Source organism: Bos javanicus, chromosome 15, assembly GCF_032452875.1.
Source record: "Bos javanicus breed banteng chromosome 15, ARS-OSU_banteng_1.0, whole genome shotgun sequence".
NCBI classification, from domain to species: Eukaryota; Metazoa; Chordata; class Mammalia; order Artiodactyla; family Bovidae; genus Bos; species Bos javanicus.
This window is the reverse complement of record NC_083882.1, coordinates 45,097,047-45,123,673: the sequence shown is the minus strand read 5'-3', so window position 1 is coordinate 45,123,673 and position 26,627 is coordinate 45,097,047. Positions and strand designations below refer to the sequence as shown.

At 41.4% G+C, this 26,627-nt stretch overlaps 1 protein-coding gene across 1 annotated transcript; it reads right to left on the bottom strand.

Annotated features, from left to right (window-relative positions):
- Positions 1-24,457, bottom strand: OVCH2 (ovochymase 2). Its single transcript, XM_061380519.1, has 16 exons — positions 24,286-24,457; positions 20,877-20,986; positions 18,833-18,924; positions 16,878-17,050; positions 16,426-16,521; positions 16,043-16,194; positions 14,764-14,953; positions 13,606-13,629; positions 11,355-11,445; positions 10,578-10,702; positions 9,677-9,817; positions 9,173-9,303; positions 3,544-3,637; positions 2,690-2,821; positions 476-557; positions 1-256 (listed from the first exon to the last, which is right to left on the bottom strand). The coding sequence occupies exons 1-15, from the start codon at positions 24,371-24,373 to the stop codon at positions 481-483; spliced, it is 1,716 nt and encodes a 571-aa protein (XP_061236503.1). The 5' UTR covers positions 24,374-24,457; the 3' UTR covers positions 1-256; positions 476-480.
- Between the last annotated feature and the right edge of the window lie 2,170 nt (positions 24,458-26,627).

The following is a 26,627-nucleotide window of genomic DNA, read 5'->3' as shown; positions in this document are numbered from 1 at the left end:
TGACTTAGACAAAAATTTATTGCGTCACAGTTCTGGAGCCTAGAGGTCTGAGAGGAAGGTGTTGGGAAGGTTGAGTCCTTCTGAGGATGAAGATGATGATGATGGACAGCCTGCTCCAGGCCTCTCCTCTAGCTTCTGGAGTTTTGCTGGCCATCTTCAGCATCCTTTGGTTCGTAAAAGACGCATCACTCCAGTCTCTGCCTTCATGTCCGCGTGGCCTTCTCCATATGCGCATGTCTCTCTCTCCAAATTACCCCTTTTATAAGGATATCAGTCATATTGGATTAGGGCCCATACTAATGATATCATTTTAACTTGATTGCCTCTGTAAACACACTGTCTCCAAATAAGGTCATAAAACGTGTCCTTAGATACTGGACATTAGAATTCCAATATTATCTTGTAGTTCTTGGTTGAACCCTGGACTAATACACTGCATGTGCTTCTCATGGTCATGTTCTCCAAAACAGCTTACCAGAATCACTGGATTTTTTCAGGTGGTACATTCCATGTCTCCAGAAACACGGATTCATTCTCTAATCCAGAGATGTTGAAATCTGGGTATAAGCATAATACAAGTGCTCAGATCATGCAAACAAGGTCAGTGTTTAGGGTTTATCAGAAAATTATTACGGTTAGAATTCTGGGGGCATCTCGTCAATTAGATTTTATGGGTATTTGAACTGGAAAGTGGAGTGTTTTAACTATAACCTGGGTTTGCCATAAGCAGCTATTTATCACTTAAAAAGAATGAACATCTTGAGAAGCCAGTAACTAGCTTTCTAGGATTTGGACAGAGTGCTCATGGGTGAGAGAGCTTGGAAGGAAGCTGAATCTTCTGGTGTCCAGGGACCAGGGGTCGGTGACAATACTTCATGTCTCTGAGCCTCCCTCGTGTGTCACACACCCTGGCTCCTGACCAACCATATCTTGTCTGATTTAATCCTTGCTACATTCTTATCATGTGTTTATTACTCTCCCATAATAAGACTGAGGAGGACGAATCTTAGGGGACACTTAGGTCACACATCTAGTAAGGAAAGGCCAACATTCAGACATACAGTTGATCTTCATTCTTTGTGGATTCCGAATTTTCAAATTCACCCACTTGCTAACATTTATTTGTTAATTCAAAACCAATCCCCCTGGCACTTTCACAGGCATTCACGGACATGTGCAGAGCATGAAAAATTTGAGTTACTTGAAGCATGTGTCCTGGCTGAGGTCTCAGCCACACTCTGTTGTCTTGTTTCAGCTCTCGCAGTGTAAACAAGTGTGCTTTCATGGGTCTGCTAGCACCATTTTCTGTTTTGTCTTGCTTTTTGTATTTTTGTACTTTTGTTTTTTCATTTTCAGGCATGCTGCTGTTTTTTATCACCTTAATTATTTACTTTTAAAAAATGTTTTACTTACTTTTAAATGAATTTTTATTGCATTATAGTTGCTTTACAATGTTGTACTAGTTTCTGCTGTACAGCAAAGTGAATCAGCTATCTATATCTATCTATAATATATATACATACACATACAAGTGAGAGTTGGACTATGAAGAAAGCTGAGCACCGAAGAATTGACACTTCTGAACTGTGGTGTTGGAGAAGACTCTTGAGAGTCCCCTGGACAGCAAGGAGATCCAACCAGTCCATCCTAAAGGAAATCAGTCCTGAATATGCATTGGAAGGACTGATGTTGAAGGTGAAACTCCAATACTTTGGCCACCTCATGCGAAGAGCTGACTCATTGGAAAAGACCCTGATGCTGGGAAAGATTGAAGGCAGGAGCAGAAAGGGATGACAGAGGATGAGATGGTTGGATGGCATCACCGACCCAATGGACATGAGTTTGAGTAAATTCCAGGAGTTGGTGATGGACAGGGAGGCCTGGCGTGCTGCAGTCCATGGGGTCACAAATAGTCGGACACAACTGAGTGACTGAACTGAACTGAACACATATATATTTCTTCTTTTTTGGACTTCCTTTCCGTTTAGGTCATCACAGAGCATTGAGTAGAGTTCCCTGTGCTACACAGTAGGTTCTCAATTAGTTATCTAGTTTATACATAGTATCAATGGTGTGTATATGTCAATCCCAATCTCCCAATTCATCCCACCCCATCCCCCTTCCCCTCTTGGTATTCATACATCTGTTTTCTCCATCTATGTCGCTATTTCTGCTTTGCAAATAAGATAATCTGTACCATTCTCTAGATTCCCCTTATATGCATTAATCTATGATATTTGTTTTTCTCTTTCTGACTTGCTTCACTCTTAGTCACTAGTACGCGTCTCTGCATTTTTGTGCTTTTTTTGGTGGTTGAAATGGCCCTAAACATAGTGCTCCAGTGCCATCTAGTGTTCCTAAGTGCAAAAAGGCTGGGTCGTGCCTTACAGAGAAAATACCTGTGATGGATAACTTTGTTCAGGCACAGGTTACAGTGGTATTGGCTGTGAGTGAGTTCAGTGTTAATGAATCAGCAATGTATATTAAATAAGGTGACCTGAAACAGAAATACAAACAAAACCAGAGGCTTATAGGAACCTAGCTCCTCCGCATTACCCCAGGAGCAGTGGTTCAGGGTTCACAGATTCGGTGAATAAAGAGTTGACTGTACCCAGGCCGAGCTCTAAAGCTTGCTCTATTTACCACATCAGGAGGATGAGACTCAGAGTTGGTACCTCCGTCCTCTTACCTGTTTCATGAATGAAGGAAACTGTAGCCTGGAAGCCTCTGAAGTTCGCGTTTTCATTGGACTGAAAGCTGATGGACATTACCCTGGTGATGCTCACCACGGGGGTGGGGACAACAAAGCCACACAGCCGAGCTGGTTCAAGCCCAGCCCAGGCACGACCGGATCAAGGGCCCAGCAAATAGACATGGCAGTGGATAGAAGAAAAAAGATTGTCCTTCAGGTAACTGTTAAGAAATAAACTTTTCCGGTGGATGTCACAATTCATCTTCAAAATGGAAAAGGCATACTGCTTCTTTGTACTACATATTTAACCCTGCTAACATTTCAATTCTGTTTATCTCCCAAATACCCTCATTGGGAATGCCACTAAGAGAGCTGATTCCAGCCACAGGGCTTATTTCAATGGCACTTTCCCCTCTGACCCCTAGTCTACGTGGGCCTTCCATTCAAATGGTTCTCTGATTTTCCCTGAAGCTCTCCCCACCCTCGCTCCATGCCTCCCCCCACAACTGGGGAGAAGGAGGAGAGGTGATGAGAGCACAGGGAAGGATGGAGATGATGCAGGGAAAGCAACACTGAGCCACATCCTGTTTATTCCCTAAAAGGATTCCCAAGAAGGACCAGATCCAGATGCAAACTGGAGGCTCCCAGGGAACACAAACCTATTTCTTTGTTTTTTAAATTTTATTTATTTTTTTAATTGAAGGATAATTGCTTTCCAGAATTTTGTTGTTTTATGTCACACCTCAACATGAATCAGCCACAGGTATGCATATATCCCCTCCCTTTTGAACCTCCCTCCCATCCCCTCCCCATCCCACCCCTCTAGATTGATACAGAGCCCCTGCACAAACCTATTTCTTTCTTCCTTTCTACATCCCTGTGCACGCTCACATAGTCGGAAGTGCAGTCTCCATTTTCTTCTATTTTTAGGTCCTGAAATGAAAGCTGAGAAGGCTCCACTTTACATTTAGAGTTGACAATATGAATACCTTAACTGATTTTGATCAAGCAGAAGAATTTCAGTTGTTCAGCTTGCTCTGGAGCAAGATGAGAAAGGTAATGGGCATTCGTGAATGAGTTATATTACTTAGGAAAAGATGCTAAACCACAGGCTCCCAAACCTCTCGAAACATGTAAGCACCCCACTATGGGCCAAATGTAAGGGTGGGAAAATGCGCAAATATTTGAGCTCCCCAGCTGCCTCCTTAGAGGAGCAAAGAAACTTCAAAGAACAATGTTCAAGCAATCTGATATCCCTAACCAATTGAGTTTAAAGAGAGGAGCAGTGGGAGATAGAAATGATGGGGTAGCAGTCTAGATTTTATACACGCATGTGACGGGGATTCAATGGATCCTAAACACTCGGCAAAAGACACAGAGGCCTGTATGTCTGGGACAAAAATGGAGCCAAATGATGATTCATGGTCACAAGACATGGGATCAAGGAGACATGTCAGAAATAGGATTCACTCAAACATTTCTTAAATCCTTCCTGGAATTCTTTCTGGAAACAGATACTTTCAGTTACTCTGACCATTCTGTCTTATGGAAAGAGGTTTTAAAAAAGGAGGAAAATTACATAAATCTTTTCTAAACCAGAAATTTCCCACACAGGGGATCTATAATCCCTATAATAAATAAAGAAAGTTAAAAATATTTTTTAAAGTGAGGGGGTTGCAGAGGCTGAGATGGTTAGTTAGCATCACTGACTCAGTGAACACGAGTCTGAGCAAACTCCAGGAGATAGTGAAGGACAGGGAAGACTGCTGTGCTGCAGTCCATGGGGCTGCAAAAAGTTGGACATGACTTAGCGACTGAGCAATAACAACAAACCTGTTTTGTTTAATATCAATAATATTTAAAATTTAGAATTTAAAATGTTCAAAGTTGGTGAACAGGACATGCAGAGCCATAAAACTTATGATGAATAATAAAAATAGACTCTTTTCCCTTTGAGTCAAATGGTGTGCACATAGTCATGACCCGTCACAGCAACTTACAAAGGGCTGTCTCAAATGGGTCCTGCAGGGCGATGCTGCCGCTGGCGGATGTGAGCGCAGCTTTTCACTGACGCGGCACTCAGCGTACTGGCTGCACAGGTGTTTTTGAATCACTTCTAGCTCTTGTATGTTTAGACTTTCAACTAAATTTTGTCTTCTTCCTCTTTTTGGAAATATGCTCACACTTCATCTTTTCTCCTCGGTCACTATAAGGTGGTGGTGGTCTAGTCACTAAGTCGTGTCTGACTCTTGCGACCCCGTGGACTGTAGCCTGCCAGGCTCCTCTGTCCAGGGGATTCTCCAGGCAACAATACTGGAGTGGGTTGCCATGCCCTTCTCCAGGGGATCTTCCCAACCCAGGGATCGAACCCGGGTCTCCTGCATTGTAGGCAGATTCTTTACCAACTGAGCTACGAGGGAAGCCCTGCCACTACATAGCTTCCCTTAATCTCACTGCTTCTTGAACTGTCTGCCTGACTCCGCTTGGGTTTCAGGAACTTTTAGAAAGACAACAGCTATATTTGCCTTACTTCCTCTGTGTCTTCTCACATTTAAAACCTGTGTGATCTCATTCTACTACTGACATCTGACCTCACCTGACCTTTCAGATGCCACCACCTCCACCTCCTTTCAATTGTCCATCTCAATTATTCTACCTTCTTTATGAGGGGTGACGTGGGGACTGGATAATGTGCTCAGTCCTCCTTATGTTTTAAAAAAGTTCTGTCTTTTTACTTTGTTAACATTTAAATGCACGTTTGAAAAGAACAAAAGGTTTCAGAGCTGTACAATGGTTTCTCTGTGGAAGGAAGAGAGAAAAGAGGGAAGGAGATCAAGATATATCAAGAGAAGAGGTGGTGGAGGGAGGGAGGGAGAGGAAGGGGAGCCAAGGAAGGGAGGAGTCCTCCTTCTCTTCAAATTCTAACTTTGTGTGGGAAATTCAAGCTATTAGCCATACCTCTTTCTTTGTTTTGTTTTTTGTTTTAAAAGCTCTCTTCTCTGGACTGTCATAACACTGCACCAATTTGGTTTTTCCTAGGTCAGATCTTTTTTTTTTTTTGGCCTCAAATATACAAGAACTTCTAGGTCTTGTTCACCCTTGCTGCTTCCCCATTGTTTTATAATCTACTTTGTCTCCTTCATATACTTTCTTGCTTTCAATAATTAAAGAGAAAATGTTCTAAGTAAATGCTAATTCCACCCTTCCCCTGACTGCAGCACCATCTTCCTGAAGGCATGTCTGCAGACAGCGCACTAGTGTTAAGTGAACAAGCATGCAAACAGAAGGCTGAAACACCACCGCCGAAGGCTGAATACTTTCTGTATCCTGACATTTAAAGCCCTCCACACCTTGATCTCAGCCTCGCCTTCTGTCACCCCTCCTGCGACACATTATGCTAGTCCCTGAACCTGTTCTGCTCTGCACTTTTGTTATCTACGTCCCACAGCATGTTTGGTAACAGTTTAATTAATAAGGAAGAAATACTTATTTCTTGAAAGGACTAGACATTGATGGAACAAGTTAACCTGGTACAAAGGTAAAGGCAGCTTTTCAACAAAAAGTAAAGTGCACAGTTGCCTCTGCAACTCAAAAACGACAAAAAGTAAAGTGCACAGTTGGACAAAATGGCAAAAAGTAAAGAACACAGTTGCCTCTGATCTAAAAAATGAAAGAATGATCTCTGTTCGTTTCCAAGGCAAACCATTCAGTTTCACAGTAATCCAAGTCTATGCCCCAACCAGTAATGCTGAAGAAGCTGAGTTGAATGGTTCTATGAAGACCTACAAGACCTTTTAGAACTAACTCCCCAAAAAGACGTCCTTCTCATTATAGGGGACTGGAATGCAAAAGTAGGAAGTCAAGAGATACCTGGAGTAACAGGCAAATTTGGCCTTGGAGTACAAAATGAAGCAGGGCAAAGGCTAACAGGGTTTTGCCAAGAGAACACATTGGTCATGGCAAACACCCTCTTCCAAAAACACAAGAGAAGACTCTACACATGGACATCATCAGATGGCCAACACCAAAATCAGATTGATGATATTCTTTGCAGCCAAAGATGGAGAAGCTCTATACAGTCAGCAAAAATAAGACCAGGAGCTGACTGTGGCCCAGATCATGAACTGCTTATTGCAAAATTCAGATTTAAATTGAAGAAAGTGGGGAAAACCACTAGACCATTCAGGTATGACCTAAATCAAATCCCTTATGATTTTACAGTGGAAGTGACAAATAGATTCAAGGGATTAGATCTGATAGAGTGCCTGAAGATCTATGGACGGAGGTTCATGACATTGTACAGGAGACAAGGATCAAGACCATCCCCAAGAAAAAGAAAAGAAAAAGGCAAAATTGTTGTCTGAGGAGGCCTTAGAAATAGCTGTGAAAAGAAGAGACGTGAAAGGCAAAGGAGAAAAGGAAAAAAATACCCATTTGAGTGCAGAGTTCCAAAGAACAGCAAGCAGAGATAAGAAAGCCTTCCTCAGTGATCAATGCAAAGAAATAGAGGTAAACAATAGAATGGGAAAGACTAGAGATCTCTTCAAGAAAATTAGAGATAGCAAGGGAAGATTTCATGCAAAGATGGGCACAATAAAGGACAGAAATGGTATGGATCTAACAGAAGCAGAAGATATTAAGAAGAGGTAGAAAGAATACACAAAAGAACTATACAAAAAAAGATCTTTATGACCCAGATAACCACGATGGTGTGATCACTCACCTAGAGCCAGACATCGTGGAATGTGAAGTCAAATGGGCCTTAGGAAGCATCACTACGAACAAAGCTAGTGGAGGTGATGGAATTCCAGTTGAGCTATTTCAAATCCTGGAAGATGATGCTGTGAAAGTGCTGCACTCAATAAACTAGAAAAATTTGGAAAACTCAGCAGTGGCCACAGGACTGGATCCCAAAGAAAGGCAATGCCAAAGAATGTTCAAACTATCACACAATTGCACTCATCTCACATGCTAGTAAAGTAATGCTCAAAATTCTCCAAGCCAGACTTCAACAGTACATGAACAATGAAGTTCCAGATGTTCAAGCTGGATTTAGAAAAGGCAGAGGAACCAGAGATCAAATTGCCAACATCCTTTGGCTCATTAAAAAAGCAAGAGAATTCCAGAAAAACATCTATTTCTGCTTTATTGACTATGCTAAAGCTTTTGACTGTGTGGATCACAACAAACTGGAAATTTCTTGAAGAGATGGCAATACCAGACCACTTGACCTGCCTCCTGAGAAATCTGTATGCAGGTCAAGAAGCAACAGTTAGAACTGGACATGGAACACCAAACTGGTTCCAGATTGGGAAAGGAGTATACAAGGCTGTATATTGTCACCCTGCTTATTTAAATTTTTTGCAAAGTACACCATGGGAAATGCTGGGCTGGAAGAAGCACAAGCTGGAATCAAGATTGCCACAAGAAATATCAGTAACCTCAGATATGCAGATGATACCATGTTTATGGCAGAAAGTGAAGAACTAAAGAGCCTCTTGATGAAATTGAAAGAGGAGAGTGACAAAGTTGGCTTAAAACTCAACATTCTAAAAGACAAAAAAAGAAAGGAAAAAAAAGAAAAAAGAAAGAAAAAAAAAGAGAAACAACAACAACAAAACTCAACATTCAGAAAACTAAGATCATGGCATCTGGTCCCATCACTTCATGGCAAATAGATGGGGAAACAATGGAAACAGTGAGAAACTATTTTGAGGGGCTCCAAAATCACTGCAGATGGTGACTGCAGCCATGAAATTGAAAGATGCTTGCTCCTTTGAAGAAAAACTATGACCAACCTAGATAGCATATTCAAAAGCAGAGACATTACTTTGCCAACAAAGGTCGGTCTAATCAAGGCTAGATGTGAGAGTTGGACTGTGAAGAAAGCTGAGCGCCAAAGAATTGATGCTTTTGAACTGTGGTGTTGGAGAAGACTCTTGAGAGTCCCTTGGACTGCAAGGAGATCCAACGAGTCAATCCTAATGGAAATCAGTCCTGAATATTCTTTAGAAGGACTGATGCTGAAGCTGAAACTTCAATACTCTGGTCACCTGGTGTGAAGAACTGACATTTGAAAAGACCCTGATGATGGGAAAGATTGAAGGCAAGAGGAGAAGGGGGTGACAGAGGACGAGATAATTGGATGGCATCACCGATGAACACGAGTTTGAGTCAGCTCCGGGAGTTGGTGATGGACAGAGAAGCAGCTGTGCTGCAGTTTATGAGGTGGCAAAGAGTCGGAGACGACTGAGCGACTGAACTGAACTGAAAGCGCACAGTTGCCATCTAGTGGCAAGTGTGGGTAGTTGCAGGACAGAATACGCCGGTCTGATACCAAGTATTTATCAAGAGATTTGTGTGCCAGGTGCTAGGTTCTAGGTACAAGGAATACAGCAGCAAATGCATCAGATAAAAGCCTCTGCCCTCATGGTGTCCATGTAAGCGATTCTGTGGAGATCCACAGCCAAGTAAGGGTACCTTAACTAGATAATGTTTGGGGGCTTGAAAGACCCAGTTGCAGCTGGCCATGTTGCTGTAGTCTTCAGGATAGTGAGGACTCTGTATGAGGCCTTCTTCAAACAGGATCGTTAAGGAGTCGCAGCCAGAATCTGCAATACAAAGGAGAAGGTCCAAGCAGTGGCATCACCGTGGACAGAGGGGACCTCTTTGTTCTCACCCTTGTGTCCCCCATGAAAGATGCCTGAACTGGCTCTTCAGGCAGAGCCATCAAGAAGGGGGAGGTCTGTGCACTGGTTCTGGAGAAGTCATCAAGCTCTCTTGGCTCATGTGGGTGGGCAACAAGCATGCATTTGCAAGACTGCACGAAGAGCCCCCGTACCCCGTGTCTCACTGACCTAGGGCTCTTCTTTGCTGTGGAGCTCAGTGGGCCTTGGTGGTTTCCCTACCCATCATCTAATTCCTATGGGGCCTCAACTTCTGCAAAAGGTCAGCATAGTGTATGATAAGAGTAAACAGTTTTACCAGGAAGGTAGTTTGGTTTAACAGCTTTATAGGTGAGATTGAACCCAACGGCATTATCTGTGTTATCAGAGATGAAGCTCAGCCTTATAGCGTTGGAGCCAACAAGAACTGATGAAGCCAGTCTCTCTCCACAGAATTTCGCTGCAAAATAAGAAAGGAGAGTCTTTGCTCAGAGCCTAGAAAACAGCACCCATTAAAAGACTTACAGGTTCCTGAACATTCATGACAGGGCAGGCTTGTCTGAATCAGGGCTTCTCAACCTTGGCACTACTGATGTTCTGAACTGGAACGTTCTGTGTGTTCAGGCTGTTCTGCACATTGTAGGATGTTTTGCGGCATCCTGGCTGCAAAATTGTTTTGCAACGTTCCCTCTAGTTGTGACCACCAAAAATTGCTCCTGAGACATTGTTAAAGGTCTCCTGGGGGAAAGCGGGGACGGACCATACCATCTCTAGTTTAGAACCACAGGAATGCGCCTCCATTTCTGTTTCTTACATAAGTAACTTTTGTCTCCGACTTGTGGTTATCTGTTGCTGTCTTCCTTCTGAGCTGGATGAGGCAGGTAAAGGTTATTTTCATGCTCAGGAGAGCAGCATTCTGCCCGAGAGGCCCTGAGAGGCACAGCTGTAGATCTGCATTTTACTCCCGATGGGTACCAGGTCTGGCAAATGAGTCTAGGAAGCCTGGTTCCATGGGAAGCAAAGGCAGTAAGTGAAATGCACTGTGGCCTTCCAGCCCTCACACAGGCTCAGATTGCGTTCCTTTCCACCATCAATTCTAAGTCTCAACAGTGGAGACAGGAAGTGTGCTGTTTATAAATGCCTTGGGGCTAGACATATTATAACCAGGCCCCGTTAAGTAATAGCATAGTGTCCATTTGACAATGTGAAAATCCACTCACCAATAAGTGTGTCTTCTAAAGAATATATTGACAGGTAATTATGGTCACAAGACTCTGCATCAAAGTGGGAAAAACTGAGGAGCACATGCATTTCCTCTGGTACCAACAGGGTCCAGGCACACTGTCTGCAGGTAGACACATTGAGAGGGTATTATTTTCAGGCAGAAAGTGGCTGTCACAGTCCAATGAGTGGGGCAGAGTCAAACTGGAGGTGGGACAAAGGAATGGATAAAGAAGATACAGTACATATTTTTGATGGAATATTACTCAGCCATTGAAAAGAATGAAATAATGCCATTTGCAGCAATGTGGATGGACCCAGAGATTGTCATACTGAGTGAAGTCAGAGAAGAATATTGTATGGCATCCCTTATATGTGGAATCTAAAAAGAAATGATACAAATGACCTTATTTACAAAACAGATTCACAGACTTAGAGAACAAACTTATGGTTGCTGGGTGGTGGGGGGAGAATGGAGGAGAGGGATAGTTAGGGAGTTTGGGATGGACATGTACACACTGCTAAGTTTAAAATGAATAACCAAGAAGATCTTACTATATAAGCACAGGGAACTCTGTTCAATGTTATGTGGCAGCCTAGATGAGAAGGGAGTTTGGGGGACAATGGATACATGTATACGTATGGCTGAGTCCCTTTGCTGTCCACCTGAAATGATCACAGCATTAGTAATTGGCTCTATTCCGATATAAAACAAGTTAAAAAAAAAAAAACTGGAGGTGGGAGTTGGGGCAAGGGTGACAGTGGGGGCTACTCACTGCTTGCTCTCATAATATAGGAAGGGGCTTTCTGGGAAGTGCAGCTCCCCCTCCGATGCTCTGACCACTCGGTCCTGCTCACTGCATGTGGCTGGGAGGGAAAGCCATGAGAATTAGGACTAACAGTGATGGCTAGCCACAGTAGCCCTCTCCCTCCAGAATACATGCAGACACTGGGACCCCTTGACTCTTCTTCATGCACGCTTCCTTTCTCCATGAAATCTTTTCCTGTCTTGGCTTCTGTGACGCTTTATTCTTTTTTGTTCCTTGTAGATCTTGCTTAACTTTGAGATTCTATGATTTCTTCTCCTTTACTATTCTTTCTCTGACCCCAGAAATCCACTCTGCAGATGCAGGTATTTCCTAGGTTTTGTTCTGAGTTTTCATTTCTCTCTACATGAGCCTTCTGACCTAGTTCATTCACACTCTCAGTTTTAATTATTATGTCTACCTAAACTTCTGATTTTTCAACCCCCTCATAGGTCTCTTCCTCTTAAACTTGCTGCTGCTGCTGCTGCTAAGTCACCTCAGTCGTGTCCGACTCTGTGCGACCCCATAGACGGCAGCCCACCAGGCTCTGCCATCCCTGGGATTCTCCAGGCAATAACACTGGAGTGGGTTGCCATTGCCTTCTCCATTGTGTGCAAGTGAAAAGTGAAAGTGAAGTCACTCAGTTGCATCCGACTTGTAGCGACCCCATGGACTGCAGCCTACCAGGCTCCTCCATCCATGGGATTTTCTAGGCAAGAGTACACAAATAGAATTCCTTTGGGTCTTCAAAACTGCATGTACTTCTGATTTGAATACTTTTTGTGTTCTTAGCTTTTCATGCTCAGAGATTTGGTGTCATCCTCCACTCCTTTTTTCTCACCATCCTTAACTTTAGTGACTATCCAGTCCTAGTTCATCCTATTTCTATGCCCTCCTTTTCATTCTCTGGCCATTGCCCTAAATAAAGCCTTATTTTCTTATCTCTTGAACTAATGCATAATCTCATAATTCTACTATGCATTATTTCTCCTCCAGTTTATTCCCTATGTACAGTTCTTATAGCAATTCAGTATAGCTCTAATCTATTTATCTAGTTAGTCAACTCCTATTACTCAATAAAATCTAAATTTTTTTGACTGGTGTTCAAAGTTTCCATAATTTGGTCTCAAGTTATATGTTTAATCTTCTTTCTCATAAAATCCCTCACATATCCTACACTTTAGCTGCTTTGACTTACTGGGTCTCTGCTGCTGCTGCTAAGTTGCTTCAGTCGTGTCTGACTCTGTGCAACCCCATTGACAGCAGCCCACCAGGCTCCCCCGACCCTGGGATTCTCCAGGCAAGAACACTGGAGTGGGTTGCCATTTCCTTCTCCAATGCATGAAAGTGAAAAGTGAAAGTGAAGTCGCGCAGTCGTGTCCGACTCTTAGCGACCCCATGGACTGCAGCCCACCAGGCTCCTCCATCCATGGGATTTTCCAGGCAAGATTACACCCTAAATTTTCCTATCTTCATCTTTTAGTATCCATCTTCTGATAAGAATGATTCCTTGAGCTGGAATATTTTTCTTTACCTGTATCCCATCCCCACCTGACAAATTTTATTCATCCTTTATTCTCTAAGGTTCAGGTTAAAAGATATCTGTGCTCCAAAGCCTCCCGTGTCTTTTTGTCTTTTTCCAGCTAGAAGCAGCCATTCTCTCCACTGAGCTCTCAAGGTACTCTTTTCCCACTTTGCTCTTTGGAGTTGGCTCCACAGGCTCACAGAACTGCTGAGCTAAAGATGCCTTTGAGACCATCTGGTCCAAACTGTTTCCTTTTCGGATAAGGAGACTCAGGTTCAGAGGCAGAAAGGAGCTTGCGCCAAATCAGAGTGAATTCACTGAAGACTTGCAATGTAACCCTGGGTGGGTTCCCTGTGCTTTCTGAACAAGCTGAGCTCAGAAACCTGACCACTATCCACTTCACCTCCTCCCTCATGTCTGAGATCCAAACTGAGAATTTGACAACTGTTTGTTGACTTGAGCTGGAGCTCTGGATTGACAAGAAGTGAACTGGAAGGGAGTGTGGGCTCCTGCTGGTGAGGGTGCGCCCTCACTGGCTGGGGATGAATGACCGAGTGTGCCCAGTGGTGTTGTCATGCATAGTCAGTATGGAGAACTCTTGCAGAGGAAGACTTCTGATTATAAAGGCAACCGATATTCAGAAATAGTAGAGATTAATTCATGCTCCCAGAAGAGCAGGCGATGAAAAATACCCACCTCTGGAGCTCTTTCTCTGCTTCCCTGGGAAAGAAAAAGAAAGATGGGATTCAAGGTTTGTGGTATCTTGAACAATATTTCAAGAAGTTAGCATCTCCCTGGCCCAAAAGTGCAGAGGTTTTTAAGTCAGTTTGCAACTAATGAAAATATAATCTGTGGAGAGAACAGAAGGGATAAATTGACAAAGCAGCAGAGGAGCCTTTGTGTTTTAAGAAAATGGTTCACTCTCTTTATTAAGTGTGTTCATTGGCTTGGGGATTATGCAAAGCAAGAAGAGGTCATCTGGGCTACCCTTCTAATTTTTCATGAAAAGAAAGGCTGGAGATGGAAATAACGTACCCATAATCACAAAAGAGATGCTGAAGTAGCTATGACTTGAACTGAGGACTCAAATACCTGTGAGTGTTCCATAAACGTGAACACAATCACAAGTTTTTCCTGAACTAGTTTGAATTAACCCCTTTGGGAAGAACATAAGTCCTATCGAGGTTGGAAGCCACCAGTTAAGTTGGATTTGGAGGCAAAAAAATGAAGTTTCAATTAACTCATTGGTCAGTCTAGTAGAAGGATGTATATAGACCTTGGCCTTTTCAGATTTACTGTACCTGGCTCTAGGTCAGGCCTTCTCAGCCACAGCATTATTAACATTTGGGGCTGAATCCTTCTTTGCTGGGTGGGAGTGGGGGTGCTCTCCTGTGCCTTGTAGGATGCTTAGCAGCATCCATGGCCCCCTACCCACTAGACACCAGTGGTTCCTCTCTCTCCTGTTGTGACAACCAAAAATGTCTCCAGTCATTGTCCCCTGAAGGGGCAAAATTCCCCCTGGTTGATAACCACCAATCTATGCTACAGCTTGCTGAATCTTGCTAGCACAGTAAGTGAGAAGTAAGTGGTGGAAACATATCACCAGCTGAGACAGTTTCAATTAAATGCAAATTTGACAAAGTCTAGGATGGATGTACTCATGTTTCATTGAATAGCTGTATGCTGTGTGAATCATAGTTGGTCCTTTTTTTAGACTCAGTAAATACCACAATCCTTATGCGAGACACTCAGAATGAAAGCAGAGTGCGTCTGCTCAATGATCTTGACTTGCCTAGACTCTGCTGATGTTCTCTCCTTCCCTAGCTTCTTGACCTTATGTTTTGGCTTGATTACCAATTCGGATGTGTTTGTGGATCCACGAAAGCACTTTAGTAAGATCTGTGAAGATCCCAGGGGATCCTTGATCATCTTTCTGCAGATTGTTTTTCCAGCCTCGACCACAGCCCAAACCCCAGGAAGTCACACCAGCCATAGTCCAAGTCCCTTTCTTATTCCGGCACATGAGGGAACCTCCTGAGTCTCCCTGTAGGGAGAAAAGATCTCTGTTACCATCGTTGTCAGTGTCTATGCCCCACAAAGATGCTAGACAAAGGTCAATAAATTGATCAATGAATTTCTTCGCTTCTAATACTTTGGATTCAAGGACCTGAGAGAACAGGCAAGTACAATTCACATTCGCTCCTGAAATACCACTGGAGTCCACCAAATCCACCTCCTTCTTCCCCATCTGGGGCTTTCATCAGACATCACATTGTTTCCCTCTCCTGTCTCATCCTACAGACTCAGAGAAGTTTTGTCCAGTAGTCATATTGACCTTAGTTCCTGGTTGGCAGGAGGGATGGAGAGAAAGAAAAGCTCCCATTATACACAAACCAGAAATCTCTAAGTAGGAAGGAGCCACCTGTCCTTCAGGCTGGAGAACTCTGAGTTCATTGTTGGCATCATTTTCAATGTTTGGTCTTTTGGAAAGAGCACAAGACCTCCTCTGAAATCACAGTCCTTGCTAAAAACAGGTTGTTTAAACTGTCCCTTTAATTTTTTCTTTTCAAATCAGTTATTTATTGGTAATAAATAACCAAGAGATATCATTGACAGTCACCAAAAAGTTTAGAAACTAGGTATTTGATAACATACACACATTGGAAATATCATTATGATGTCACTAATAATTATGAATACTTTTGATATTTTAAACAGATTTATACTCTTTCTGGAGCCTGAAGCTTTTTCTTTTTTTGAACTTTTTATCTTGTATTGAGGTATGAAAGTGAAAGTCACTCAGCCGTGTCCGACTTTTTGGACCCCATGGACTATACAGTGACTAGTCATGGAATTCTCCAGGCCAGAGTACTGGAGTGAGTAGCCTTTCCCTTCTCCAGGGAATCTTTCCAACCCAGGGATCAAACCCAGGTCGCTGATTAAACATGCTGTGATAATATCAGGTGAACAGTGAAGGAAATTGTCCCTTTATTTTGACTTGACCTCCCTTCTCACTCCTGATCCTTCTTCCCAGAGTCTAGTCTTTCCTATAGCCTTATTTCAGCCTCTCATCTGATGACAAATCTGAGGGAAGCTCTGTCTGGGACCTGTCAGCCCGACCACTCCCACCTACCTGACATGCATCTCTTCCTCCATCTGGGAAGCCTGTGCAGAGAAAGGTCCGCCCACTGATGGGTTTCTCTAGGGTCAACAGAGCTGTAATACACTCATCCTGGGTCAAAATGGGCAGGTTCACTTCCTGCAAGACTTGCGGAGAGATGCCATCTAGAAAACACAGAACCCCAGCAGGGTACTCTTTCACCTCCCTGCATTGAAGATGCCCCATTCAGGCTTGTGTCTTTTGGAAAGATTTGAATTTTTAAGTACAATGTGGCATTCTCTATTTTTAAAAATGTTTACACATGGTCTTTTACAAATAGGTTAAAAATTCTATTTTCTGATTACCTACCAGAAAGTTCTGATATCAGATTAAGAGCAGAATACGGAAGTTCTTACTTTCACTCAAGCGGCCCCAGCCTGCGGTTGTACAAATGAATCCAGGCTTAAATCGTTCCCCTGGCTCTGGAAGACACATGGGCCCCACAAACTGATCTGAAGAAAAAGAGCAAGGCAGGGCTCGTTTCATTCATGGGGGAGAGACACCACAAGCCACTCACCAGTGGGCATCTAGGTGGATCCCCCAAGGCCTTGTGATGTCTCTGGCACCTCCAGGGGTCTCTTATCAAAGAAAGACAGACGCTTTCTTGACTCCACTTAATTGTATCTCTAAAGTCACAAGCAAAATGAGTTTCGGGTAGGGGAACCCCACCTTGATTTTCTGTCTCAAAGTCCATGATCCAGAAATTTTGGGCACATGCTACATAATTTATACTTTAGTAACTGTGCTATGGAGCAGAAGTTCTGGAGAACATGGGGTGGACAATTCAGAGTAAACTTCAAATGTTTACCAAAACGGAAAGCTCCAGCCATCTTCAAAAGAGCGATATCATAATCCATTGGTTTCTTGGTAGAGAAGTGTGGGTGTATGATGATGGTCTCAATGGTGAGGGTTTGCTCTCCTGGCTCCACATATCTCAAGTCATATTCACCAGCAGTAACATTGAAAGTTGATACAGTATTTCTATGAGGAGGAAAGAGTAAAAGGGATGGATTTCACTGAAGCTGAGTACAGTTGTAATGGTTGACAAACTGACCTCTTCAAAATGAGATGGATGGAGAAGGCATGTGTGCAGCTTCTGAACAGAAAAATGATTCCAAATGTAGAGGTTCCCAGTGTGAGTGGGGGACTAGTGAAAGTAGCCTCATGGGGAACTAATAATAAGATAAACTGAATACTTTGCAATGTTATTTGTTAAGCATCCAAGGGTTTGTGTATACACTGTAATTCAGAGATCTGAAGCTACCCCAGATGGTTGATTTGGTCTCTCTCTTTTTTTAAAATATAAATTTATTTATTTTAATTGAAGGCTAATTACTTTACAATATTGTAGTGGTTTTGCCATACATTGACATGAATCCACCATGGGTGTACATGTGTTCCCCATCCTGAACCCCTCTCCCACCTCCCTCCCCATCCCATCCCTCTGGGTCATCCCAGTGCACCAGCCCCAAGCACCCTGTCTTATGCATCGAACCTGGACTGGCGATTCGTTTCACATATGATAATATACATGTTTCAATGCCATTCTCCCATATCATCCACCCTCGCCCTCTCCCACAGAGTCCAAAAGACTGTTCTATACATCTGTGTCTCTTTTGCTGTCTTGCATACAGGGTATCACTGATATCCTTTGGGAGTATTTGGTGATTCTCATCAAGAAGGCTGCTTTAATGCCAGAGATCTAATACATAATGCATACCATGAAAGACATAATAGCATCATAACTCTGATATCCCAGAGAGTATGCACACTCAGAGCTTTGGGACTGATTGCAGTAATGGGAAGAGGGGATCTTCCCTTACTTCCTTCGTGTTTGTATTTTAGAGATCTAACATGGGAAAGACTGAAGACCTATATTACTTCTACCTGCTGCAAAGGTATCTGAAAGGAACTTGACAGCATGCATTGAGGTGGATTAAGACCTTAGGGATCTAGAAGGGGATCTCTGGGGATCCAGAAAAGATGATTTAATACAACATTGGAAAAGGCATCATTTTCTCTTGGCATACTTCCCTAGCATCTTTCTAGCCTAACCACATGCCACACTGCAGTGAAATTATCAGTTGACTCTTCTTTAAACAATCAACTCTCGGAGGGCAGGGTTCACCTCTGAGTCATCTTTGTATCTTTGATAGCTATTAGTGTACAGCTTTAAGGAAATATCCAGGAGATGTTTGCAGACATGAAATGAAAGAGGGAAAATAGGGGGACGCGATCTTGAGTGCTGCTTTATGCATATCAAGAACACTGGCAACAATAGAACATTTGGAGCACACAAGAGAATGGATAAAAATGGAAATTGTTAAAGTTCAGAGAACCAGGATCAATAGGAAGGAAGACACAGAAGCCTTCTTCATGTTTTATTGGCCTCCTTTTGTTTTCTTTTATTCATTTATTAAGATGCATAATGAGCTGGATGATTTTTTCATTGGAATTTAAGAAAACTAGGGGAGAACTTTCACAAATCTATCTTTGTGATGCTTTTTTTTCTCACTTGGATATTATTCTTTATTAATCCAGTCATTTTAAATATCAAAGTATTCACTCCTATAAGGAATGCATGTTTTCTATCAAGTTTAGAGCCCTTGACAATGTCTTTGAGCCCTATTTATATTATGCAACCAGCATGTCTTCCCTTAAGCAATCATTGCACCATCCCATACTTTAAGAGAATTATTGCTGCTGATTCCCAGGAAGAAGAAAGGTAATCTGACCTTTATCAATCGGCTGGACTTTCCTTACCTGTTTGCAACGCAGTGAGCAGCCGTGATCACCCACTGTGGAGAGATGATGGTCCCACCACAGACATGCTTCTGCCTTTGTTTCAGAGACACCTGAGTTACAAAGACCTTAAATGGGAGCAAGTTAATGCCCTGGGATCCCCCCAGATCTGGAGACTGAGCATATTCTGAAAAAGAGAGCCAGATATCTTACTCATAAATATCAGAAATCATGAACTGTGAAGGGGTAGACCAAGCACACTATAGTTCAGAAAGAAGGGCAAAGCCAGACTCAGAATATTCCCAGCCCTGGTCCACAAGAGAGGGAGTTCACTGGAGGCTTTAGCAAGCTGGTAGCAAAAATTGGGGGTATTTATTTACATGATAATGCTCAGCCAGTCTGTTACTCTAACAATGTGAATGATATCTGTGAATGGAGGGAGAGAGAGAGAGAGAGAGAGAGAGAGAGAGAGAGGGACATAAGATACAGCATAGACCAGATGAAAAAGTCTGGGATAAAGACAAAGGTGAGGGCTAAGGGAGTCTTCCAAAGTCTGTTCCAATTCCTCTAGGTATCCCAGAGAAATAGTTTGGATTTATTGCTTTCTTAACAGTCTAACTATTTAACCTTTACAATTTCTTCAATCTTATTTTTAGATCAATCTCTGCAGTATATTTTCTTTTTTTTGCTTTTTTTAAAAATTAATTTTATTTTATTTTTAAACCTTACATAATTGTATTAGTTTTGCCAAATATCAAAATGAATCCACCACAGGTATATATGTGTTCCCCATCCTGAACCCTCCTCCCTCCTCCCTCCCCATACCATCCCTCTGGGTCGTCCCAGTGCACCAGCCCCAAGCATCCAGCATCGTGCATTGAACCTGGACTGGCATCTCGTTTCATACATGACATTTCACATGTTTCAATGCCATTCTCCCAAATCTTCCCACCCTCTCCCTCTTCCTATCATATCCTATCCTGCTCATGATACTTGGCTTGACTCCAACATGACTTAGAGGGTACAATAAATACTTTTACTTCCATTGTTGGAATTAGAAAAAAGCAATTTTTTAGAATTGTCTCCTTTTTGATCAAAATTTTTTCTATGAGCAATTAAAACAAATAGTACAGAGAAAAGGCTAAGAATAGAATAAAGCACAAGTAAGTAAAAGTCTGTGAATCTGTGACTATGATTTAAATGTGAACTTCTGAAATGACTGGCCAACTAATTGACCAAGTAAGAAACTGATAAACCAACTCTTCAACCAAATAATTAATTCATCAGTTAATCAAATAACAATGATTCAGCCATTCCATCACCCACTGAACAAAAATTCAATCAACCAATCGTTGCTAAATATCCACTGATAAAAGTTAATATGACTGACTCAGAGAAGTGAAAATAAAAAACTCTCTCTCTACTTACAAAATGAAGAGACAAGATGGGTCCCAGGGTAAAGAAAATTGGGAGACTTTCAAAGATGATAAATGAGAAAACCATAGTCTAGGGGCAGAAGCAGAAACTTGTTTCTATAGGCACAGAAGGACCAGGAAATTACATTGACACAGAATTCTGAGGACACCAACTGTATACTAAGGAGACTAACTATATACTATAAACTCTTGATTGTTCTCTGAAGGGCCCTATGGTATAGGTATGAACCTTACACCCCAAACATAAAGTAGACCCATGGATATGACACCTTTGACTTCCCTCATCATCTTTAACGATAACAAGATAGGTATATTTTAAATATGTTTATTGAATCAGAAAATTATTTTTTAAATTACAAATTTGAAGCGGGATTTTTGTCTTAGGGACTGAAAGTTTGGGATGGCATTTCTAAATTTTGGAGTCAGCGAATAGTGCTTGTAACTATTCTGAACACATCTTTTCTAGAAGTCAACTAACGAACATCAGGAGGCTCTTGAATCCTTGTACACACTCATGAGATCTCTGGTGATGAACTAAGAACGGAGCATACTGATGAGTAGCATGGGATTCTGAGAGATCCAATTGAGGCAGCTCATAATCCCACCAGAGAAGGTTTCCTGAGACTCACCTGCCAAGGGTAGGAACCCTTTGCCACTTGCCTTCCCCCAACGATGCGACTGAAAATGTTCAGGTAATTCAAAGGCTGTGACTTCACTGGACTCTGCCCACAAGTGGAAACTGGGGAGGGGAAAGACAAAAATTTGGAGATTAGATAGCTCTTAGTTCTGAGGTATACAGGAAACTCTTCCGAGCAAGAAATACTGGAAGACGTAGAGCAGGTAGAAATAGTACAAAATGGCTTTAAATTACTTGTGGGATTTACTGTGATTTGCAGTATAAGCAATTGTTCAGCTTTTTCACATAGAACCTGCATATTGTGAAGATCTACTTTTCAGATATGAAGATTTAGGGCCTTAGAGGTAGATCTCCACGGGGTTAGCACGAATGCAGTCCCCTTTTGATTCTAAGCCATTTGGCCCCTTACAGGCTCCTCAGAGCGCTCTGTGCTTCTGTGTCACTTATTACATTCCATTGTGGTTATTCTTTCAAACCCACTAGACTGATGCCCAGACGTTGCTCAATTAATTGGTTGAATGGGTGATACTACAATTTGCCTTAAACTTTTTTAAAAAGTAATTTTATTTATTTATGTATTTCTTTGGCTGTGCTGGGTCTTTGTTGCTCTGTGGGCTTTTCTCTAGTTGTGACAAGCGGGGCACTGTATCTCTGGTTGCAGTGCACAGACTTCTCATTGCAATGGTTCTCTTGTTGTGGAGCACGGGCTCTAGGGCTTGCAGGCTTCAGTAGCTGGGGCACATGGGCTCAGTGGTTGTGTCTTCCAGACTCCAGAGCAGAGGCTCAGTAGATGTGGTGCATGGGCCTAGTTGCTCCGTGGCGTGTGGGATCTTCCTGGATCAGGGATCAAATCCATGTCTCCTGTATTGGCAGGGAGATTCTTTACCACTGAGCCACCAGAGAAGCCCCTGTAGTCTGCCTTTCACTGTATTTGTGTTAGCATCTTTCCCTCTGCTTGACCCAGGAGATGAAGTCTCTGATCATGGTCAGTAGTGCCTGGCACAGTCAAATATTAGATTTAATTCTAAGAGTGGAAAGTAACAGATTGTTTAATGATAGTGGACTAGAAAGGAGATGGTACGTTAATTCACATACTAGAATGGTGTTAGGGTAGAAGGGTTACTGCTGCTGCCGCTAAGTTGCTTCAGTCGTGTCCGACCGACTCTGTGCGACCCCAGAGATGGCAGCCCACCAGGCTTCGCCATCCCTGGGATTCTCCAGGCAAGAACACTGGAGTGGGTTGCCATTTCCTTCTCCAATGCATGAAAGTGAAAAGTGAAAGTGAAGTCGCTCAGTCGTGTCCGACTCTTTGTGACCCCATGGACTGCAGCCTACAAGGCTCCTCCATCCTTGGGATTCTCCAGGCAAGAGTACTGGAGTGGGTTCCCATTGCCTTCTCTGGAGAAGGATTACTAGGTAATGGGAAAAAGAACCCTTTGCTTTTTATGGAAAAAACATTTTATTCTTGAAAAATCTGCATTTAGTTACTCTCAAATGTTTGTTCTGCCTTTTTTTGTTTGTTTTATTTTGGACTCCTCAGCTAAGAGATGGACTAGATTAAGATGCTTAAAATGCATTGTTAATTTTTAGTTTGCCTAATTATCGGCGACATCAAATTTTTCAAATTTATTTACTAGTAACTAGTGTTTATTTTTCCATGTATTGAAGTTTTGCATCTTTGCTCATATTTCTACTTGGTTGTTTATGCTTTTACCTTTTTGTGATGGAAAAGTGAAAATCTCTCCAAAAGTAGAGAGAACAGTATAAGTGAACCTCCATGTACTTATCGTTCTGCTTGGTAATCAGGGAAGATCCACCTTCTGTCCCTACTGCAGGTCATTCTTCTCCACATGTTCTCTCGGAAGGCCTGGATGCCCCGCCTCACATTTGCCCCACTTCTTTACCTAGTTGAATCCTCTAATCCCTATTCTTCAGCTTGGAGATCACTTCAATTGAGGCGTCTTCCTTGATTTCCTCAAACTGTCTTAAGTGTCTCTCCTCTGTAAAACCCTTTCCTCTCCCTTTTTATAGTTTTCACCATGAAATAGTGGGATAGAAAATTCTTTTCCTGTATCCTCATTTACTATGAAAATGAAAAAAATCTGTTTTATTCATCTCTGTATTTCCAAGACTTAGCACATTCCTGGCATACAGTGGACACTTAGAAAAATTGGAAGGATGGACAAATGACTTTTCTTGAGAAAATATCTGTGAAAGCATAGCTATTTAGATCAATATGTTAAAATATCCAAAACTTTTTCAAATAGCTTCTCATTTAATTTCCATTCTCTGACTATAAATCAAGCACTATTATCCCCACAGTACAGATGGGAAAATGAAGAATCAAAGAGATGCACAGTTAATTAATGACAAAGCACGGATGTAACCCTGTCTTTTGATTCTGAATCCAGAGCAGGCATAATGCTGAATCAAAAGCTTATTTTCTAGCTGTTTCAGTTAACTGAATCATAAATACCTTTGTATACATAACATTTAGTATTTCCTGAACCCATTGAAGGAAAAATAAAAAAATACGATGATTCTTGAAGTACAAATCTGACTATGAAGAAGATTGCCAAGAACTGTTCTTAGCTTATGTTACTTGAAGAAAAAAACATCATTTATATACAAAATATACTGCAGTAAACAGGCTTCACACCTTCTATTTATAGCAGTATATTGTATAAAGTACAGTAAGTGAAAGTTGCTCAGTTGTGTCTGACTCTTTGTGACTCTATGGACTATACGCTCTGTGGAATTCTCCAGGCCAAAATACTGGAGTGGGTAGCCTTTCCCTTCTCCGAAGGATCTTCCCAATCCAGGGATTGAACCCAGGTCTCCTGCATTGCAGGTGGATTCTTTACCAGCTGAGCCACCAGGGAAGACCAAACTACAGTAAAAAGTATAATTTTTTAAAAGATTACAAATGCTTCCAAATTTATGCTCATTTCTCGAATTTGTTCCATTAAAGGAGATAGGATTGTAGAATGTGTTCAAATAAATGAATAATTCCAGTCTTTTCCAGATCAGTGCAACTTATCCAAGTTGTATTTTGTATTCCATAAATTTTCTATTCACTTTAATATGATGATTGCAGGCTGCTGCTGCTGCTGCTAAGTTGCTTCAGTCATGTCTGACTCTGTGCGACCCCATAGACGGCAGCCCACCAGGCTCCCCTGTCCCTGGGATTCTCCAGGCAATAACACTGGAGTGGGTTGCCATTTCCTTCTCCAATGATGATTGCAGGAGAGAAGTCCAAATTAATTACATGAAATCTAATTAGATCTCCAGAATATATTTGCTTCTCCTGTTCTCCCAAAGGAATATGGAGTGAAACTGTAATACCCACTGCCAGCAAAGGTTATTTCTTCAAAGATAGTGATAGACTTCCTAGAACTTACCTTTGGGGAGAGAGAGAGTTGCAGATTTACTCTGTTCCAAAAAGATTATTCCAAATAGTAAAATGAGCTTCTTCTTGCTTATATGCATTTTGAAACTCAGAATTTTTCCCTGAAATTTTAGAGAGACTGAAGAGAACCAAAATAGAAAGCTTTGTGAGACCAGAAATATACCAACTTAAAAGCAGCTTACTCATTAACCAAGACATGAGGCATTCAACCATGTCCAAATGATGTTTCTGAATGTGGTTTCTTGCAAAGACCTTTGAAAGATGTGGGGAGTCAACCACAGAAGCATAGTCTTGATCAAGCAATAGTACATGTCCCTTTACACCCACATCAATTCATTGCTTCCCCCAGAGTTTATCTGGCAAGCCAAGAGGTTGGTGACTTAAGGCTTCCATTTGCAAACAGTACTTGCTTCTTAGGACAGGTTACCATGTTCTACAAGAGGATTGAATATCAAAGTTGTCCTCATTTGCAATGATAGACTCTCCTACATGCTTGCAAATAACCTATCAGAATATCCTGAAACATCTGTCTTTCTCTTGTTTTCCAAATGTAAATGGATGGTTATAGCCATGTGTTAGAGGAAAGATAATTTGGTAGCACACTCAGGAAATCAATTTAGGATACTATTCACTGAGGTATTGGTGAACTGCATTCTTTCACCATTTTTTGAATTTGTGGAAGGCAAAATTAAATTACCTTGATTTCTATACCTGGTAGATGATGTGGCACAGGGAGGAAGCTCTGATTATATCTGTCTTCCTTTTCCTTGGCTGAGTTTTTGGGATGCAGTCACTGTGTAAGAGGCACCTGTGGATTGGCCAATGCCCTATGTGACCACATAGCAATATGAAAAATTTTCTATCAACTCTTACAAATTACCTGCCCAAAACAGAAATGTCAAACTAGAAGTCTCTTTCATGTGCCAACTTATACCCCTCTACAAAATAAGTCTATAAAAATATAACACAGACAACTAATACACATGCAAACAAAGACGTTTTAAAACCTAAAGTTTGTGAGACCTGCAAATTTAGGGAAGAGTCAAGACTTCCTTATGAAAAGAAGGATACTCGAACATCATTTGAGGCTTTATCCACAAACAGAAAGAAAATAATATTTTCAAAGAGCTGAGGATTAACCTAGAGTTTTATGCCCAACTAAGTGATGCTTTAAGAATAAGAGTAAAATAAAGATATTTTTTGGGGGAAAAGAAAACCACTTAAGAGGGTTTAATATCAGCAATCATTGATAAGAGATCCAGTAAATGAAGAAAGTATATCAGAAGAAACTAAGTCCAGAAGGAAGGAGAGAGATGTAAGAGGCCATGATGAATAAAGAAAAAAATATCTATAATATATATAAAATAAAATATAAAAAGTATAAAGAAAAATATAAAAATATAAATATATATATATATAAATATAACCAAGCACAAAGTAACAATAGTAATGACTAATCTGAAATTATAGGGTGAAGTTTTCTGGTTGTATATCCTATGTATATTCACCCCTTTTTTCTTGGTAATAGAACCCTGATTTTGTTGGGTTCTTCAAAGTGCCTAATTTAAACACAAAACAAATGACATTTTCCAGCTTCCTCTGTATATGAACAGGCCTTGTTACTGAGCTCTTTTTGTTGACTTAGGGTTCAAGGGATACTCTAAAAAAGTTTAGATGGACTCAGCTGACATAAATCTTTTGGCTCTGGACTTCTCCCCTTCCTCCTTCCTGAAAAATGAACAAAATGGTCAAAGCTGGAGCAATCATTCTGTGGCCCCAAAGCAAGGTAAGGATCACTGAGTGAAAAGACAGAAGTCTAGGAACCTAATACATTGTAGAGTTGATGTATCAACTTTCTCACTATGTGCAAAGATATAACCTGTACCATACGTCACCATTGTTAATTTTTAGTTTGCCTAATTATTGGTGACATCAAATATTTCAGATGTATTTAGTGGTAATTAGTATTTGTTTTTCCAGTTATTATAGTTTTGTATCCCCTGCTCATATTTCTACTTGATTGTTTATCCTTTTAACTTTTTCTGTTAAATCTCTTTAACAGAAGAGAGAATAGTGTAACAAATCTCCATGTACCTATCACTTTTCTTCAACAATAACTTATATTTGGCCCATTTTATATCTTTTACAACTCTATAATTTTATATGTATTTTTGAAGTATAGTTGACTCACTATACTATATTAGTTTCAGATGTACAACACAGTGATTAAAATTTTTATAGGTTATGCTCCATTTAAAGTTACTATAAAATATCGGTTATATTGCTTGTGCTGCACAATATATCCTTCTAGTTTACTTTATACATAGTAGCTGT

Bases quoted from the DNA above. Each gene is read 5' to 3' on its own strand.
- OVCH2 (XM_061380519.1), bottom strand. From the start codon at position 24,373: ATGCATATAAGCAAGAAGAAGCTCATTTTACTATTTGGAATAATCTTT. The intron at 16,195-16,425 runs GTAAGAACTTCC...TGTGTTTTCTAG, and splicing joins CTGGGGCCGCTTGAGTGAAA to ATGGCATCTCTCCGCAAGTC. The intron at 9,304-9,676 runs GTAAAACTGTTT...TTTGTATTGCAG, and splicing joins TAAACCAAACTACCTTCCTG to ATTCTGGCTGCGACTCCTTA.